This window comes from Ornithodoros turicata, chromosome 4, assembly GCF_037126465.1.
Source record: "Ornithodoros turicata isolate Travis chromosome 4, ASM3712646v1, whole genome shotgun sequence".
Taxonomy (NCBI): domain Eukaryota; kingdom Metazoa; phylum Arthropoda; class Arachnida; order Ixodida; family Argasidae; genus Ornithodoros; species Ornithodoros turicata.
The window spans coordinates 62,122,381-62,141,051 of NC_088204.1; the positions used below are offsets into that span (position 1 = coordinate 62,122,381).

The 18,671-nt window shown below is 47.5% G+C and overlaps 1 protein-coding gene across 4 annotated transcripts in view; it reads left to right on the forward strand.

Annotated features, from left to right (window-relative positions):
* The first annotated feature begins 11,609 nt into the window (after positions 1–11,609).
* LOC135391666 (uncharacterized) overlaps positions 11,610–18,671 on the forward strand; it is a 110,251-nt gene continuing 103,189 nt past the window's right edge. For 2 of the 4 annotated variants that reach the window (XR_010422072.1, XR_010422073.1), the window contains exons 1-2: positions 11,610–13,070; positions 17,869–18,657. Coding sequence is in view for 1 of the 4 variants with exons in the window: in XM_064622006.1 (XP_064478076.1) it covers positions 11,879–13,070 (1,192 nt within the window). In the remaining 3 variants the exon portion in view is untranslated. The remainder of the gene's footprint in view (positions 13,071–17,868; positions 18,658–18,671) is intronic. The other 2 variants (XR_010422074.1, XM_064622006.1) reach the window with 1 other exon arrangement.

The window sequence follows — 18,671 nt, forward strand, 5'->3', positions numbered from 1 at the left end:
AGAAGCTGTATAGGGTTTTTAACTGGTAAACTCTATACAGTTTCTATACAGGATTCAGACTCTAGAATGTGTACATTTTCTATACAGTCTCTATAGAGCTAATACTACCTGTCCCGAAAGATCTTATTTACGGACGTGTGTTACTTGTTTTTTGCTGCACATTTGAAGAACAACTAATACATGTGATATGTGCATGTATGAACATGGATACAAATGCTAATAGCAATATTGTGACTTATCACTTCAGGCAACGTGAACATTTACCATTTAGTACTTTTTAATGTTGCACGAACTGCTGCTTCTACACTGTCAGGGGAAAAGGTATAAAAAGCGTATGTATAAAAAAGGTAAACCAGGGCGGAAGTACCATTTTTGTACCTATTTCAACTGTCTATACCATCGTTTAAACCAAGTGTAACTCACTGATCGCTGTAGCTAATCGTATAGTACGGGGCTAGCTCCATGCATGCGCAACGTGCAGCACCACATTAATTTGGTGTGGAGATTGTGATAGTCTAGTTCGAGTAATTTGAATAAGAAACACAGTCCTTAATGCAGTAATATATTAAGAAGTTGGAGGAAATGTTTTTAGTGACTGTTATTCGCTACCGAAATAACAATCTATGCGTGCTTTCCTCGGGTGGTGACCGAAATAAATCGTGCCGAAATAAACCGTGTTAATATAAATCCTAGTAATACTCCCACGGTTTTCAAAATCCCGCTATCGGCGAGAAAACCATCGCCAGCTATCCCGACACCAAGTAACGGTCGCCCATAGCCACAGGAGCGGTGGTGGCCCGCACCCTGCGCCAACGGGAAACGCAGCCGGCAAGTCGGGAATAAGAATGATTTTCTAGTTTCTATACAGGACCTATAGATAATCTATCTATCGTATCTAGTGTCAGTCTTGTGCATAGGAAATAGATAAAAGCTGTATAGGGTTTTTAACTGGTAAACTCTATACACATTCTATACAGGATTCAGGAACTAGAATGTATACATTTTCTATACAGTCTGTATACAGCTAATACTAGGCGCCGAAAGGTCTTATTTACGCGCATGTTTTACTTGTTTTTTGCTGTACATTTGAAGAACAGCCAATACACGTGATTTGTGCATGTATGGACATAGATACAAATGCTCATAGAAATATTGTGACTTATCACTTCAGGCAACGTGAACATTTACCGTTTAGTACTTTTTAATGTTGCACTTGACGAACTGCTGCTTCTACACTGTCAGAGGAAAAGCTATAAAAAGCGTATGTATAAAAAAGGTAAACCAGGGCGGAAGTACCATTTTTGTACCTATTTCAACTGTCTATACCATCGTTTAAACCAAGTGTAACTCACTGAGAGCAGTAGCTAATCGTATAGTACGAGGCTGGCTCCATGCATGCGCAACGTGCAGCACCACATTAATTTGGTGTGGAGATTGTGCTGGGTTAGTTCGAGTAATTTCAGTAATAAACACAGTCCTTAATGCAGTAATATATTAACCAGTTGGAGGAAATATTTTTAGTGACTGTTATTCGCTACCGAAATAACAATCTATGCGTGCTCTCCTCACCCGTGTAGTTGCATCTCGAGCTAGGACGGCTCCACATGTGGCCTAGCCATTTCGTTGCGTATTCTACCAATATCTGTTCTTCTGCAAATACGTCACAGGCTTGTGCGTGTACAAGTGTTCGGTTTGTTTTTCTCTCCTTTTCTTTTCTTTTTTTTCGGTTTGGAGTGGGATGGCACGCAGTGGGTGGGATGTGGCGGTAAAATAAATGGAATGTTCCTGGTTTTTGAAATACAAAAGAAGATTATCGAGCTACTGCCATCGGCTAGGCGGCACAAACTATGCGTAGTCAACCAGTTGTCGAAGCTGTATCGAAAATGCAAACGAGATTCTATTCATATTGTATACGACTTGTAATATGCTCTCCAATTCCTACCTAATATTGTTTCTAGTTTCTATAAAATATCGTTTCCAGATTCTATTCAAATTTGCTATCCAGTTTGTATCTGTTTCTATCACCAATTATTGAAAGGAACCACATTGAAGCCAGATCAATGCTGTATACACTCTCTATTCAGGATTAATGGTCTCATTCTATGTTCTTGTTTACAAACTCTATACAATATAGAAAACTTTTTTCATAAGGGATAAGCGCTTAAGCACAACGAAACAAGGGTACAGCCCGAAGATAATGCCACGCTCGAGAAATAGTCGACAACGGGAGATTCCAAGGGGATTTCCCTTTGCGGTTCCAGGAATGGCAGCTGTCAAGATACGAGAAATTCGGATTTTTTCGGAATATTCCGAATCTGCAAAAAATCATTCGGGGGGGGGGGGGGGGGGGGAGGTGTTTTCCGGCATTTTTCGGAAAATGCCGAAAACCACGAACCCTAGTTATGTGATACCATTTGTGATTAGCTGAAACCATCGAATGTATTCAACGTTGAACATTTCATCTTCATTGCACCATACGAAAGCACAAATCTCCATTTGTACTTGGATGGATGGATAGATGGAGAAAAAAAAATGGAGATGCAGGTATTTCGCTTTTGTCTGGCTTTAATCGTTGTGTTTATTAAGTGTGTTGAAAAAAATACCGATGAGATGTAATTGGTAGCCTCCCTGTCCAGAACTCACTGGCCTCTTCGAGAATGGTTTTAATGGTTTCTCCCAGCCGGGCAGTTAGGCTCTCAGTGGCTCTATGTGTTTGTTAGCCCTCGGCACGGTTCCAACAAGAATGTCTCGCACTTCTATGAACAAGTGCATGGAATTCCACTCGCCTCCCTGCGCTATGCCCTCTAGTAGCTGATAAAGAAAGGCGCATGCAGCGTATGACACATTTCCGTTCCTTGCAAACAGCAGACTCGACGACGACTTCGTTTTGAGCTGTGAAATTGTCTACCAAAAGCTACCTTCTGGAACACTTTGGAGAACACAAATGCATTCTGCATATATAGGGCAATTGGGCCTGAGTGGCAAAGGAGAGCATTGCGCAGCTTTTTTATTTATTCTCTTTCTCTCCTCTGCGTAACCGAACACCGCTCTGACAAAATGTCTACCCCTATGCAGCTACATTGGAATACATAGTCCTCCTTAGCAGGCCCTAACCGGTGCAAAAGATGGTATCGCTGTGATATCGCTTGTACCACATGAGGTGATGATGGAGATGATGATGGGATGAAGAGGCAGGGCGGACAAGGCTGGCTCACATGATGGATTACGTTTATTCAATGAGGCGATACAACCGTCGGCAGTGGAGTGAGCTGTAGCTTCCACAGTTTCGCCAGGAAAAACACCGCCCCCCCCCCCCCCTGGCCACGTGATCATCCGTAGCGAATCGTGAAGAAGTGGCGGGAAAAAGGCGCCAAAAAGCGCGCGCTGACTTGATCGAACTGCGCATGTGCGCTGCGTGCCCTCTCCTATGACCCTCTCACTTGGATGCTCCCTCCCCCCTCTCTTCCCGGTTCTTCGCCAGGGCATCCGCTAATATTATCGGGAAGCAGAAAATGAAGCTGTAGAATTTTCAGGTGACAGGGGCTACATGCTTGGGGATCACAGGGCCACGAACAGCTGTCGATTTCTGAATGAAAAAAAAAAAAAGGGAACCTGTTAACGATATCGTAAAGCAGAGCATAAGCAACGTTAATTGACTTAATACGCTATGTAAGACATGCTACTGTTACGCACTGACGTGTCGACTAATGACAAAATTCGAGGAGTCCGGCGTACGCGATACATGCTGTTTTCTTTTTCATGCACACCAGTGTATTACACATCAGACACATTCAAATAGCGGAAGGAAAGGCAACTAGTAACGCCATACGGAATAGCACATCAACCAGGTCATGACTGATAACCGGCAGAAAGTGATGCAATACGGGACAATGCGTACCCCAGTTATGCACACTGTTAGGCGGCAGTATTAAACGTCTGATCACTGACATGCATCATACGTTTGCCTGCTTACCTTTCATTTCGGCGTTCATCTATGTCTCGAACATCTTCCATCTTCGAAATCCACGAAACGAAATCACCATCTGCCCACATAGACGCCATCCGCCGGAAGCTCCCGTTTACGCAATGGTCCAGGGAAAATGGCGGGCGCCCAAACCACGTGATCTCCAGGAGCCACTCACAGCGTCCCCGAGCTGCAGCGCGGGAAAAAAGCTCGGGCCCAGTGCGCATGCGCAGACTGACCTCCTTTCTCAACCTCCTCCCCCTTCTCTCCTGGTTTTTCGTCTCTCCTCTCGTCTTCCCTACCCCCCCAGCCCCAGCCTCGTCCGTTTGTCTTCGGCGATTGCTGTAGAGCAACGATCATGCTGTCCCAAAGCAGACAATCAAAAAGCGATGGTGTATGACAAATCAAGTTTATTTGTCCTCGGGAACTGCCTCGAAAAAGCTACAGTACATATCTTTTTACGTCTTGTAGTAACAGGCTTCACTGGAGCTTTAGGTGCTTCGACATCGAAGGGCAGTTCAGAAGCCAGTGCTGAGCTACGTGCGTCGTTGTTGCCCATGGCTGCGGGAGAACTAAAACAAAACAAAAAAATCTATTGATGATCCGTAACTCTGCACGAAAATCACTGCTATGATAGGCAATCGATCTTGATTTCGTATTTGAACACCAAAGCGCACTTGTCACAAATGTTCGTAGATCACAGTGAATGAACGGCTGGGACGTGCATGAGGGGCAACTAGCATAACCACACATAATTTGATTAGCGGCATATCAGAAACGTACAAGTTACGGCAATAAACTGCACAATGAAACGCCGCTAACGTACCGGTCACAAAAAGTAATCAAACTTGCCTTACCGTTCACCTGCGGTACGTCGGAAAGAGTACAGACTTCCTCTCTGACGATTTCTGCGTCCTTTGGAGGTGCAGGGATTCCCTGTCATGTTCGTCTTCCCGCTGTTGTGATGATCAGGTGGATGTGCCATTCCGTTCTCACATTAGCAGTTCGCCACAATCTAAAGCATTCAAAACACTCAAACTACCCCCTAGCGTCTGCGTGCACAACGGTTGCAGTCCGAGAGAACACGCGTGGCCGGACAGACGTGATGTCTCCTCCGTCGTTTTTCTTTCTCCTCCGTTCGACCGACCGACCGTTTGGATACGGGCGCCTCAATCAAATGACTCTCGCCCAATCAGCGCGAAGGAAACTGACGACAGTTCTTGGAGACCAATGAGCATCCAAATATATACACATATAATGTGCAGCCAATAGAGGCCCCTCGAGCGGGCGCGCCGGTGGCGACAGTATTTTGGAGGCGGTGCGTTTCGCTTCAGAGCCGGCGGCTGTAGCAGCCCTCCACAGCTCCCCATAGAGCCCATAGTATAGCTAAATTCACACAACACTGGGCACACGACCAATGAGAGTGCAGCGATTGCTTCCTCGATCCTCCAATCAGAAGTCTTTCCGTCCGGCTCGCAGCCCGACCGGTTCTGGCTGTTGCTGACTTCTGCTTTCCATACTGGCCTGTACCGGCTACCCCTCACCTCTAAGTCTACTAGCTTTCATGCACGTCGTAAAGTTATTCCGTGATTCCCAAACAACTGTGAAAAGTGTCGTAATGAACAAATTTATTTATACTGACACAATCGGCAGGTTGACACATATACGGTACATGCACTGAGCGTACTGAGTCCATTGTGTAGCGCTTCCTAGCACACAGGAACAAAGTTCAAACTTGCAAAACACGCATATCGACACAGCTTATTCCCAGCAACGAACAACTGTCACATACTTGCGCACAATCGCTTGATCATAATGTCCTTGCCTGCTACACGTCAAACATAAAATGCTGCTTCATGAATCGTATTTTCTTGTCACCGCTATGCAGATCTGACGGCGCTCGAACATGTTCATCGAGCCAGAATTCACGACAACACTTCAGTTTGAAATCCGATTGGCTCTTCGTAGACCGATGCTTGTGGCGAGAAACAGTACAACACGATCAAAGGAACCATAATACACGGATAAAACGGCGATCGGCGAACGCACTTGCCTCCCAACGAAAGACACCGCCAACACGGCGCCCACCGTTCAGATTTCAAATGAAACCGCCGAAGGAGAACGCAGCACGCAGGCGAGGAAGCGCGAAGTGCCGTTTTCAAATTCTGGCAACCAATCGGGACACGCTTGTGGCGTCCGACCAATAGAGAGGCACGGATTGCTCAGTGCGCAGTAACACGCATTTTGATACAGATTTTGCGAGAGCTGTGGGGGGCTGGCTGTAGACGCTAGCTGCACCCCTGATCTCTATAGTATAGGCTGGATCGCGCATAGGGTGCTCCACAGCGTGGTCACCGGCCGCCATATTGGTGGGCCCAACGCATTCTGTCGTCTGCATTTAGTTCAAGCGGGGCTGCCCGTATCTTTTAAAAATTACTTTAAACTAAAGGTCATGTCATGCCAGTTTGTTGCAGCTTTGAGTACACTTCACACAAACAGAGAAAGAGGGATAATTTTTCACAGGTAAGCTCTTTATTTTGAGGAACAAGCTGTTTATTCTTATCGCATGCATCTGACAACTCGGACTTGTTTGCATTGCTACTTCGCTGGTGCCATTACGTACTAAGAAAGTATGTGTGGCTGTTCCTATAAATCTCAAAATGTATTTTCTATCAACAATGCGCTTGTGCTTGCAGGTTCCCCTCACAGTCGCTCAGCTGTGCCGAAGAAGCGGATGCAGAACGTGCGCCAATATGCCAATTTGTTCCACTGTTCTTTTAATTTGTGAAGTACGATGGAAATAAATAAACTGCTGTGTTAATGCCCGTTCCGACATACAGCGCTTTGCTCCAGAGCACTGGAAAACAGCGCTGTTTTTCCCTCCTCTCCCGGCTGCGACTCGATCGACAGCGCTTGGCGAAGTTGAGCTTCGGTGAACTATCCCATCGCTGTCTCCCAGCGACAGGCTCCCTGAACCAATGAGAACGCGGCGCCGCGTTCACGTGACGGTACGATCACGTACGATCACGTGAGATCACCAAGTACAGCGCTGGGACAAGCGCTGCAAGTGCGAACCCCACAGTGGAAATACAACGCTGTTTTGCAGTGCTGTGGTGCAGCGCTGTGGAGCAAAGCGCTGTATGTCGGAACGGGCCTTTAACCTCGTATGTGCAGTCGCTCCTACAGCGTGTGTGATAAGTCATGCATGTGCATGCTCTTCGTGCACAGCGCTTCGAATTTCTGTAATGAAATACGCTGACAGCTGAAAAACTGCAACGCACTCGTGACAATAACGTTATTTTAAGATGAGGAATGGGGAGTTTCATCGCCAGGGTCTATACTCCACCCCATTGCTGGTGGTGAGCCCCTTCAGAATAAGGATCGAGGTCTTATTGTAGAACACACGCAGAGACACTCGTAGAATATAATACGATAACGGAAAAAGTCAAACGAGAACCATACAATACCAAACCACATAATAACGAACGAGAACCACGGAACACCACACGAAAACCGAACAACAAACGAAAACAAACAAAAAATATAAAAATGGAAGAACCTTACAATAACAAACAGTGTGAAACCTTTCTGAGCAAAAATAATTAATTTTATAAGTTGACATTCACCAAATTCACCTTCATGCGTGTGCGCCCTATGCAAGACAGTTACGACCCCCTATTCGGAATACAGGCAGAGGAGAAGAAAAAGAAGGCAATTACCATTAAAAGCTGCAGGAACACGGCTGAAGCACGTTTGGAATACATCAGCACACTGATTCGTAAGAAAAATGCGTGCTGATCAGCAATGAGGAGCGTTCAAAGCGCAATAAATACTCCAAATCAAATCGCTTCCCATTGTTTCCTATGGGAGCAGCCGGTGCCAGTGGGCCCTCCAACATGGCGGCCGGTTGCCGCACCTCTCTCCCACGCTCCCCTCTCCTATGCGCGATCCAGCCTTTATACATAGAGATCAGTGAGCTGCAGAGCCCTGCACGGGCCCGGGCCCCCGACCCGGCCCGTCCCGGCCCGCGGGCCGGGCTTGTTATTGGCTGTGTGCTCCGGGCCGGGCCGAGCCCGGGCCGTTAAAATAGGCCACCACCGCGGGCCGGGCCGGGCCCGGGCCGACAAATATGTTCCCGAGAGTCAGGCCCGGCCGGGCCACGCAGCTAATTCCACACAATGGAGATGCATTAGTTCATATCATCATGCGCTTGCGTCATTCCTGTGCATATTTTGCAAAGACAAGCAAAGGATACTGCATTATGCATATGATTCGACCCTCTAGAACATTCTCCAAGCCACTTTATCACTCCTCACATATTTCACAATCACTTTGGCAAAGCTTTGTGAGAGGGGTAGGGACTGGGAGAAGCAGTTTGTCGACAGCATGTTCTACCTCCGCAAAATCTTGACAGTGTAACGATAACGCCCATGCCCGCGTGCGTTCTGGATTTAATTTGGTCTCGTGCGGTTACGGTGTTAAACCGCCATCACTTGTATGTTTGTCTTCTCTCCTTATAAATTTACTTATAAATTTGTTTGATAATCGCCAGAAACGCGTACGTCGCGGCTGGAAATACTAGGCCGGGATCTACTCGCCGGGTCACCGGCCCGGGCCCTATTTCCTTAGACGCTGGGCCGGCCTCTAGTCACTGGGTCACCGGGCCGGGCCGGGCCGCATAAAAATATGAAGGTCCGGGCCCGGGTCGGGCCGGGCCATTTTTCGATGCGCCTGGGCCGGGTCGGGCCCGGAAAAGTCGGCCCGTGCAGGGCTCTAAGCTGCACAACGGTCAGACGGGTCGGCGCCTCGGAGGAACGCACGCGAGCGAATCCACCTGTTGAATGAGCCTCAGCCAATCATAATCGAAAAAGGTCACGTGGGGGACCGGAGCCAATGACAAGTAAGTAGCCGGAATTTGGCGGGAAATGCCAGCGGCGACACTATTTTCGCGGCGACGAAACCCGCTTACTGTGCCTCCTCTGGTGCAGGGTTACCACAGGGGTGACACCAACCCGCCATTGTTGTAACTACCCTCAAGCGGGTGCCTTTGGCAAAACTGCCATCTTGCCAAAGTGCAAAGTTGGGGTAGTTGGTGTGACATTACTAGTTTAGGCTGCCAAGGGGGACGTCGGACAAAGTAGGAGACACGACAACAGAAACCGCTTACTCTCAACTGACGAAATTTAATGCAATAGATGCCAAGCATTATGCAAGCAAGCAATATGCCAAGCATCCCAATCAGACAGTGAGGGAGATACACGAGGCCTTCAACATTTTTCAGCATGGTCCCGAGTGTGTTAGCTCCCCTTCAATAGCCTTGTCTTCTGCGGAATGTGGTTATCTAACTGACAGTCGCACAGATCGTGATATCACCGTTTGAGTGTGCTAACCCTGCTGTCATTGCTGTTGACGTCATCATATCTTGTAGTTCTGATGTTTTTGTTCCTTGCATTAAACTTCGTCAGTTGAGAGTAAGCTGTTTCTGTTGTCGTGTCTCCTACCTTGTCCGACGTCCCCCTTGGCAGCCTAAACTAGTACTGCCATCTTGTCCTGGTCGCACGTCATAGAGAACGTCATTTTGAGGTCACGTGACTTTGTTTACATGCTGTTTTACCGACATATTCCAGCGCTTACCGACATATTTCCGTTCTCGTAAAGCCAAGAGATGAACTTATTTTGCTAGCGTAAACTATGCGGTGCTTCCTTCACAACACGGTAGCCTATTTCTCGTTAGTTTGCTCAGTGAGACTTAAACGCGCTGTCGTCGTCACATCTTTGGGAGTCGTCAACAGTACAAGGACTTAGTGTAAACCTGCGCGTTTTACTGCGAGATTATCGTATAAAAATAATTACCGTGATCGAAAGGAATCCAAAACGTCACGCAGAAACAACAACCGCATTGTTTACAAACGGTTTGACCGCCGATCACGGGCGCCGCCATCTTTAAGGTCACGTGTGCCTTGACGTTTGCTGCGACGTGCGACCAGGACCAGGCCTCAATAGCTCCCGGCATTCGGGGCAGTAGAAAAATAAAACACGTCATAGTCACGTGGTATTACATCGTCAGGCATCATGACGGATGCCCATTGGCCCGAGGAGGTTGCGCACTCCGGGATTGGTTGACAAAGTTTCGAAATATCTGACAGCTCACTTTTCGCGGGCAGTCTGGGCAGGCGGGCAGCTCCAAGCAAGGTCGCTACGTCTCCGCGGCTCGCCGATGTCGGTTGACCACAACGACCAAAGAGGAAGTGTATTCGCGGGTTTGTTCGTGAGTTATAGTGACTCTGGCCATGTACTGATCTCCGATAAAGTATCAACCTACGGACATTCTAGCCGGGTTGGAACTGGAATGCGTGGTGAGCTGACGCGTGAGGAACACTTTCGAGCGCTGTCGCATTTTCAAATACAGTGACTAAAGGGCTCAATCTTGATGTGCACATAGCGATCGTTATAGCTAGTTTTCAAAATTTGCGCGCTCATTCCGTCACGCGCATTGGCCGTCAACCGGGGAGCACGAGCGTTTAGCAAGCGTTACGGGATAGCGAAAAGTTCAAAATCTAGCCCTAAGAAGAGAGTGTTCGTAACGACAAAAGTATTTCCCGTGACTGTTTGACCTTCGGTGCATCGCCATGCAGTATGAGAAGAAGATGCTCATCTGCGAAACGCACGCACACGTGAACTTCGCTCGCCTCCAGAAGTAGACTGTGTGTGTGCTTTGCAAGTTCGAACTTGGTTTGGTTGCAGTCTATTCAACGAACGAAACGTCCTGTACGCACGGTGAATATATGAGTCAAACATTTGAGTCTATACGTTGCATCAATAAATATATATTTAGCCTATAAAAATGTCTTAGTTATTTTGGAATAATGGGTGCCAGGTATGAAAACCAGTAGAAGTCAATGGTAGCCAGGGCCGGCCGAAAGGCGAGCCAAACGGAGAGGTTGCTGATTGGCTGGCTGCTAGGCATCACGACGCATTTTCATTGGTTGTATGTCCATTGTTGCCTGAATTATCTCAAACTATGTGCTCTATGGGGAGCTGTGGGCGCCTGACCAGGACCTGTCCAGGATGCATTGCGTTCGCCCAGCACGCTTTCGTCTACGGAGCAATACATTGGATGCCACCCCTGTGAGGGTTACCAACTAACTAGCGGAGCGGGGGATAGGGATAAGTCAGACTCTCGAGCGCCACCAGATGATATCGGATACTGCAAGGACTAGAGAAGCAGAGCCGTAGCGACGGGGGTGCGAGAGGGGCAGCCGCCTCGGGCGCCCTCGCCAGAGTGGGCGCCGAACTGCAATCCCTGGCAGGTTGGTTGGACAGTATAAAGTAGGAATGAAGAGAAGTTGAATTTACGGTCTCGGCAGTGTAAATGGGCGTTTTCTTTTCTTTGTTTACAAGGCTTCTGACGGCAGTGAGGAAGGGAGGGGGGGGGGGCGCTGCAGATGTGCCCTGCCCCGGGCGCAAACTTGCCTCGCGACGGCTCTGTAGAGAAGGCACTGACTAGCTGTACGCACACTAGAGGGAGGCACCGCGACTACTCACAGTAGCGCGTATTGTTTCCACGAGATGCCGCTGGTGTGAGTTGGGGCAGGGGAACAGTTACAGGGAACTTTACTTGACTAAACAGAGTACATGCCGCGTGCTTAACACCTTGAGGCAGACGCTAACTGACTCTCATCGGCCGTCCGGAAACCTGAGAGCGCAGAGCGACCACAGGTGTTCAAAAGCTGGATGCCTGTCTGCTCTTGTTATCCGATCCTTGCGTGCCGATTCTGTGTGCGTCTGTGTGTGCGCTATATTTGGCTGAGTCCGTCTGGCTGTAAAATCTCACACTGTTATCGCGCGTAAGCCTTATCTGGCTGTGGGTCGGGAGGAGCGGTTTACGCTCGTCTCGCGACTCGAGTTGGGAAGATGTGTTCCGCAAAATGCTTGAGTGGATTTTCATCCGCCATGGATTGGCGTCCGATTGAGTTCATGGACCTCCCTTCCGTCCGATCCTGTTCTTTATGCAACGTGGTTCCCAAGGAGACATTTCTTCTGGAATGTTGTCATGCACTCTGTGGCCAATGTTATCAGGTCGTCCTTCGTGGCAATCAACGTTGCCCACTCGATGGAGAAAGCACACAAGAAAGCGAAGCGCAAGTATGCGTGTTCAAGCCGAATCACCTCGAGAAATGCAAAATGCGCTGTTGCAACTCCAGCAACGGGTGCGACTTCGTTGGGAATATGGAGCAAGTGAAGAATCACTTCCTAAGTGGCTGTGCCTTCCATGTTGTGTCGTGTAACAGGTGCAATGCCGCAGTGCTGCGCGGTGATATCGTCAGTCATTACGGCGGACAACAATGCAAGAGTTCGTCATCCAGCGGACGTGAAGCAGGAGATAACGAAGGAGTCGTGAACATCGGCCGGAAAATCGACGCCTCGCTGGACGCTATCGCTGAGAGAATTTGCGCGATTGAAACTCAGCTCAACAATCATACCGCCGGCGTCGAAGGCGCGAAGCAGTGCACGTCTGCAAATAAGCAGCTATTGGATCAACTTCTCGAGCGGCTGGAACGTACAGATGGAGCGCTAAGAAATGCAGCGACAAATCTGTTGTCGAGAGAGGACCTCAAGGGAACACTCGAAGTCGGTTCGAAGACAATCAATGAGGGAACAGGGCAAGGGAGGGCAGGGAACGCCGCAAGCGGTGCGCAGGATAACCGTGGAATAACCAGCGTGGCTACCGATGAAATCATTGAAAAACTGAACACTATTGGACGGCAGCTGGACACAATGGAGCATATTGTGAAAGCAGGAACGAATCAGGCAGTGTGGCATATTCGGGGCATTACTGAACTTGCGTCCAAGTCCAAGGAGCGAGGGGGCCTAAAGCATTACTCGGATGTATTCGTCCTTTGTGGTTATTCTGTGCGAATGCAACTAATGTTCGTCGGCAGTGAGGATGAGACCGTCCACTTCTCCCTCCAGATCTGCCAGAGCGCATACGATTCTTTCCTAAAGTGGCCATTTTGTACGTCTTGCGACTTCACACTGGTGAACCCCCTTAACAACGGACGTAAACTATTTAGTTCCAAAGGTATCTGGATATATCGGCCAGCAGGTGAGCCATTCATGATGCACTGTGTTCCTTTCCTTATTAGTCTGGAATGTGTGAAACGCGATGGGTTTATTCATGATGATTCCATTTCCATTGGAATTATGTTGACACCGGTGTCATAATGGTTTGGTGTTCTGTCCTACAACTACTTCTCAAATTAACATTGCAAATGAAAGTATGTAATTGAGGGTGAAATGTAACTTTGGAAGAAAATAAACTATTTATCGTGCAACACAGAGAGCAGACCTCACACGCTTGAGGGGAAACTGGTTGAATTTCGGTTCCTCTTCTATGTATATATATATATATATTTACAGTAATACACGTACCCATACTGATATCCCTTGAGGAGACGACCATACCAGTCATCACGGCTCTGTTCAACTGACACCACATAAACCGGTGATGGGGAGTACTTGAAGAACAAACTCCCGTTTTCACTTCCTCGTGGGTCAATGAAGCTTATGCTTTGTTTCCTAGTTTGATCAGTACAGCTATCAAGCTTAACACTGTAATAACTGTATCTCGAAACAAATAAACTCCGGGTCCCCATGGATCACAAAAAAGAAACACAATCTTGAAAAAAGGGTGGAAAAACAGCCTTTCAGTATAATGCTTAGAAACAGGAATGTGCTTTACTCACGCATCTTGTCTCGGGTTGTTGATCACGCTAAGAGGCGTTATTATTAATCACCAGACCCCGGATTGGCATGTTTTGCATGTTTCTTTCCGGGGCATGCAGAGCTTCGAACGCAATATATTTGCACGTTTTGAGGCCATATGAATGCATTAGTGAAGGTTTTAAAATGCATGAAAATGCATGTTTCGAACTTTAGTGCATGTTTGTAAGAATACTGCATGTTTGTGCATAAATGCGCGCGCGCATCCGGTTGACACGACCTTCTCGGATACCGGGCACGTGAAGACGCGCGGAAGGCTGCGTTCGCTACAGGTGCATGCGAAACCAGCATTGGAGTCGGCTCAGAATTGTACGTATCTTGAGTACGTACTCAAAATACAGTATTTTCAATACTTTTTTTTGGGGTATTTTGGTACTATACTCAATACTTTTTGCGACAAATATTTTTAAAGTATTTAAAATACTTTTTTTTTCAGTATTTGTCTACTCAGTACTCAAAATACTTTTCTTCGTCGTCAAGTCTGTGTCCAGCACACTTCCCCGTCGTGTCCAAATTTTCAGTTCAGTGGAACTTAACCCCCGTTGAAAGATGAAAGTCACTGAAAAGGTTAGCCAGTTCTTTCATGTTAACCCCCCTTCTTTCTTTCTCTGGTACAATAGGCTGGTCCCGCGCTTGGCCTTGCTTGTCAATAGCCCGACCCTCTCGTCAGAGAACGATTCCTATTCATAGTGCCAGGTGAATCCCCATTTAGGTACAAGAGAATCCCAGCATTTATCTCCTTGGTCACCAGGACCAGCTCCGGTGGCGCAGCGGTAACGCGTGCGCTTGGAGACTGGGAGGTCCGCGGTTCGAATCCGCGGGCCGGCTGTGCCGTCTGGGGTTTTTCCTGGGTTTCCCTCAGATGTGTAATAGGCGTATGCCGGCACAGTTCCCCTGAAGTCGGCCCATGGACGCAGCTATCCTCCCCCCGAGCGGATTCCGCTCGGTCTTCCACTTCACCCTTTCCTCTCCTCCTCTCCACCACATTTCCCTTCCCGAGAAACATGCCGCCTAATCAGGCAGGCAGACCTCTCGGGTTCCTCCCAACGACACTCCTCCTCCTCCTCCTCGGTCACCGAAGCAATGTTGTTGAGAGGAGCTTTTCAGCATACAAGCTTATGCTTACTGAGAGATGTCAAAGTTTCAGCCCCGAAAACTTGGAGCAGTATAGAATGGAATAGAACAGAAATAGAAAGAAAGAAAAAAAAAATATGGAAACGGTAGGTCGCGCTGGTGCGACCAGATGTGGAACAGTATATCGTGGTCTATTGTCACCAGAACTACAAGTAGTTGATGGTGGAGTAACATTCGTTCTTCTAGCCATTGTTGATGTTGTAAATGTAGATTGTACCCTCAAGTTCTGTACAACACGCATGAAAATAACCCATGCGCATATTGCATATTTCTACACTTTTCGACACATTTGCAGCATGTTTAATGCTTGCTTTGCCACTTTGGCTGCATGTATTATGCATGTTTAGTCATTTTTTGCTGCATGTTTAGTTGCATGTTTTCCCATAGTTTGCTGCATGATTGCATGCATATTTAGCGGGGTTTTAGTGCATATAATTCCGCGGTCTTTTAATCACAAATCACGTCCTACTCAACCACCAAAGATAAATGGAAAGCAGTCAATAAATTCCTTAATAGGGATGGTACGAGGGCCCGGATAGATAAGATCATGCAAAACGGTACTATTCTGGGAAGAGAATAGGAGATCGCTGCCGCTTTCAACGCCTTTTTTCTAGTACCTTAGTTGATAGTGATAAGGGTACGTACTACCTGCTCCTATGCCATGTCGTCTTCTGCAATCTTTACTTCCCCTCAGCCTACACCTACGGACGTGGCCGAAATTACCATTGCGTAATACGTCACCTAGGTACAGTGATTTCCCCAGAAATTCAGTGCTGGGGGGGGGGGGGTGCCGAGCTTTCAAGGGGGGGTTATGCTTGGTGAAGGTTCCACTTACGGAATTTTTCTTAGACACGGAAAGAATCGTGGCACAATGGTGACATATCTGCACAGCTTTCCCGTTTTATTTGCTCATGTTGTTACGTTAGATGCATAGTCACACGAGCGACAAAGAAAAAAGACTTGCACCTTATCTCACGAAGCTCAATGAATACCTAGCAACTAACGGTGAAAACCTTAGACGAAAAAAGCAGAATATCTCTCTTGATTGAGTTGGGCGCAAATGCTTCTTGATGATCCACATTGAGTTTTCGTGCCCCCACGCATTTTTGCTCGTATATGAGCGGAATATATGCATTGAACAGTCACTTTCAAATGATTTTGGACAAATGCATGGTACGATCATCCGTATGACTGTGGTCCTATAGAGCCCAAGGTTGACACTACAGGATGTAACTCGCTGCGCCGGACTCACTACCAGAACGTGTTGGTGGCCGAGCTGGGTGGGGTCACCTGAGAAATTTCAGGGGGGGGGGGGGGTGTTGCAAAAATGCAGGGAGGGTGTACACCCCCCTGGTGGGGGGGGGGGTGTAGGGAAATCCCTGCCTAGGTATGACAACATACTCGCATCTAAATTGAAAGTGGTTAAGGCCATTATATCCCCTGTGCTATCTCACATTGTGAGTCTCTGTTTTAGGCAAGGCGTATATATTCATTGTGGCTGTACTTCAGAAAGGTGATCCTTCTGATACCAGTAATTACAGACCAATTTCGATATTTTTCTATGGTGGGCAAAATCATTGACTGTTTTATCTTAACAAATTTCATGTGTCATGTGCAATCCAGTTCGGTTTCTGCAGGTGTTATTCTACAGAAACGGCTCCTTTCTCTCCTACGGAACGCATCAAACAATCGACTAGGGTGGCTAGAGCTTTTGACTGTGTCACCCACGAAATTCTTCTTTCTAAATCCGTCAGTTATAGGATATCACAGGACCTGCGGTTGGTCTAATTGCTAGTTACCTTGTAAACCGGTCTCATATTGGACTTCGTGATAAAACCGTTTTCACAAACTTTTTCCAATTTTCTAACATCAAAGGGTCAGCGCGCCCTGTTACTGTCAAATGGTCGCAAGAGCTCGTGTTCCCCCACAGTTGAAAGTAATAAAACTCTATTTGACATGTACGCTGTATCCCTCATTGGGAAGGGTGATATCTGCTCCCCCTTCGACAGTGTTGTTTCCCCCATAACTGTATGTTAAAGGTACTGTAAAGCAGTAGACAAGCATGATATGCCGGTGATGTGACTAGAGACTTTACTGCTTCTAAATACCATATGCGGAACCATACGACCGACAACGCGCTCTAAATATTTTTAATTTGCCATGAAAGATGCGGCGTAGTGGAGTGGTGCGACGCCTGGTGTCAAACAACCCCCTGTACAGCGGGCAACACTCAAAATTGGTATTACACACTATTACATCGGAACTTCGTTATTTTAGTAACCATATTATTAGTTTTCCTGTTTACCTATGCATTCTGAAACCCCTGTTAGCAATTTAACCTGTTAACCCCTGTTTTTGCGAAGTAACCCAGCGCTGGCCGCTGTTCGATGGAGGCTCTCCCTACTTCTCTGCTACGCCTGCGCGCTCCTTCTGTTCGCGGCCTCTTTCGAACGAACAAACTCTCTCTGTGAACAAACAAGACCCGACGCTGTCTGGCTTCTTGAACGTCTGACACATTTTTTTCGACGGCTCAGCATTTCATTTCAGTTCGCTTATCCGTTGATCCTCAGATGTGGATCGTTGTGTGGATTGCAGGGGCGGATTTTATGGTGGATTGTGGTGGATTGTTATGTCGGGCCCAGTGTTATACGCATGCAATGTGGTTCCCGCCGTATGTGTCAGGAGGACGGATTCATTTCGAATACCTAGTACAGTGTTGCCCGTAATCTTTAATTGTAATTTTCTAATTAATTGCACCGTCGATTGGAATGAAACTTGCGCAGTTTTTGTCCTGGTGGCTTGGACTATCGAATAGCCACACTAAACGACATTTGATCGGTGCTGCTTTACAGTACCTTTAAACGAATAGTAGCATGCGGCAACTCGCTTTGGGAGATATCACCGTTCGATTACCCGTAGCTTGAAATGTAAGCCTACAAATTATGCCGCAAAAAATCTGCATTGTTATCGGGAAAATTAATTTTCAGGCCGCATTCTCAACACAAAAGTCAGCTGGCAACAACAGCTACCAGTTACGTTCTACGGAATCCCAGCTGATTGGTTGTATGAGAGGCCCCGGATGGTGCCGGCTGTGCTGTCCCCAGGGCGTCAGTCGTGACGTTGCCCACATACGTGAGGCCGACAACGGCAAGCCGTTTCACCATCACCACCACCACCGGCTGTGCTGTCTGGGGTTTTTCCTGGGTTTTCCTCAGACGCTTTCAGACATATGTCGTGACAGTTCCCTTAGAAGTCGGCCCAGGACGCACATTTCCCCAGGGCGTCAGTCGTGACGCTGCCCACCTCTGTGAGGCCGACAACGGCGAGCCTTTTCACCACCACCACCACCGGGCAGACGACATACGGCCAGTGTTTCCGTCTGCTTCTGTCCTGATTCCGAACTTTCAAAGTGCTCCTAATTGGTCTACGCGGCATTTGTTGTCAAGGGTGCCGGTTGATAATGTCTGCAGTGTGCCTTACTGCAAGAATATCTCAATGAAGGATCCGAATATTTCGTTTTACCATACCGAAGACGACGATGTACGGAGCGAAAGTGGCAACCTACGGTTGCGAGCTATCAACCGTGGGATAAAACTGAAAACAGCGTGTCATGTCTGTTCGATGCACTTCTCAGACGACGCGTATGTAGTACGACGTAGTGATATCTTCAAAGCAAGAGTGAGCATGCCAAGGACAAAGAAGAAAAGAAAAAGTCGCTAAAAGTCCATGTTGTGCCGACCGTCTTTTTATGAATCCTATGGAGAAGATATATGAAAGTAAGATTACCGTA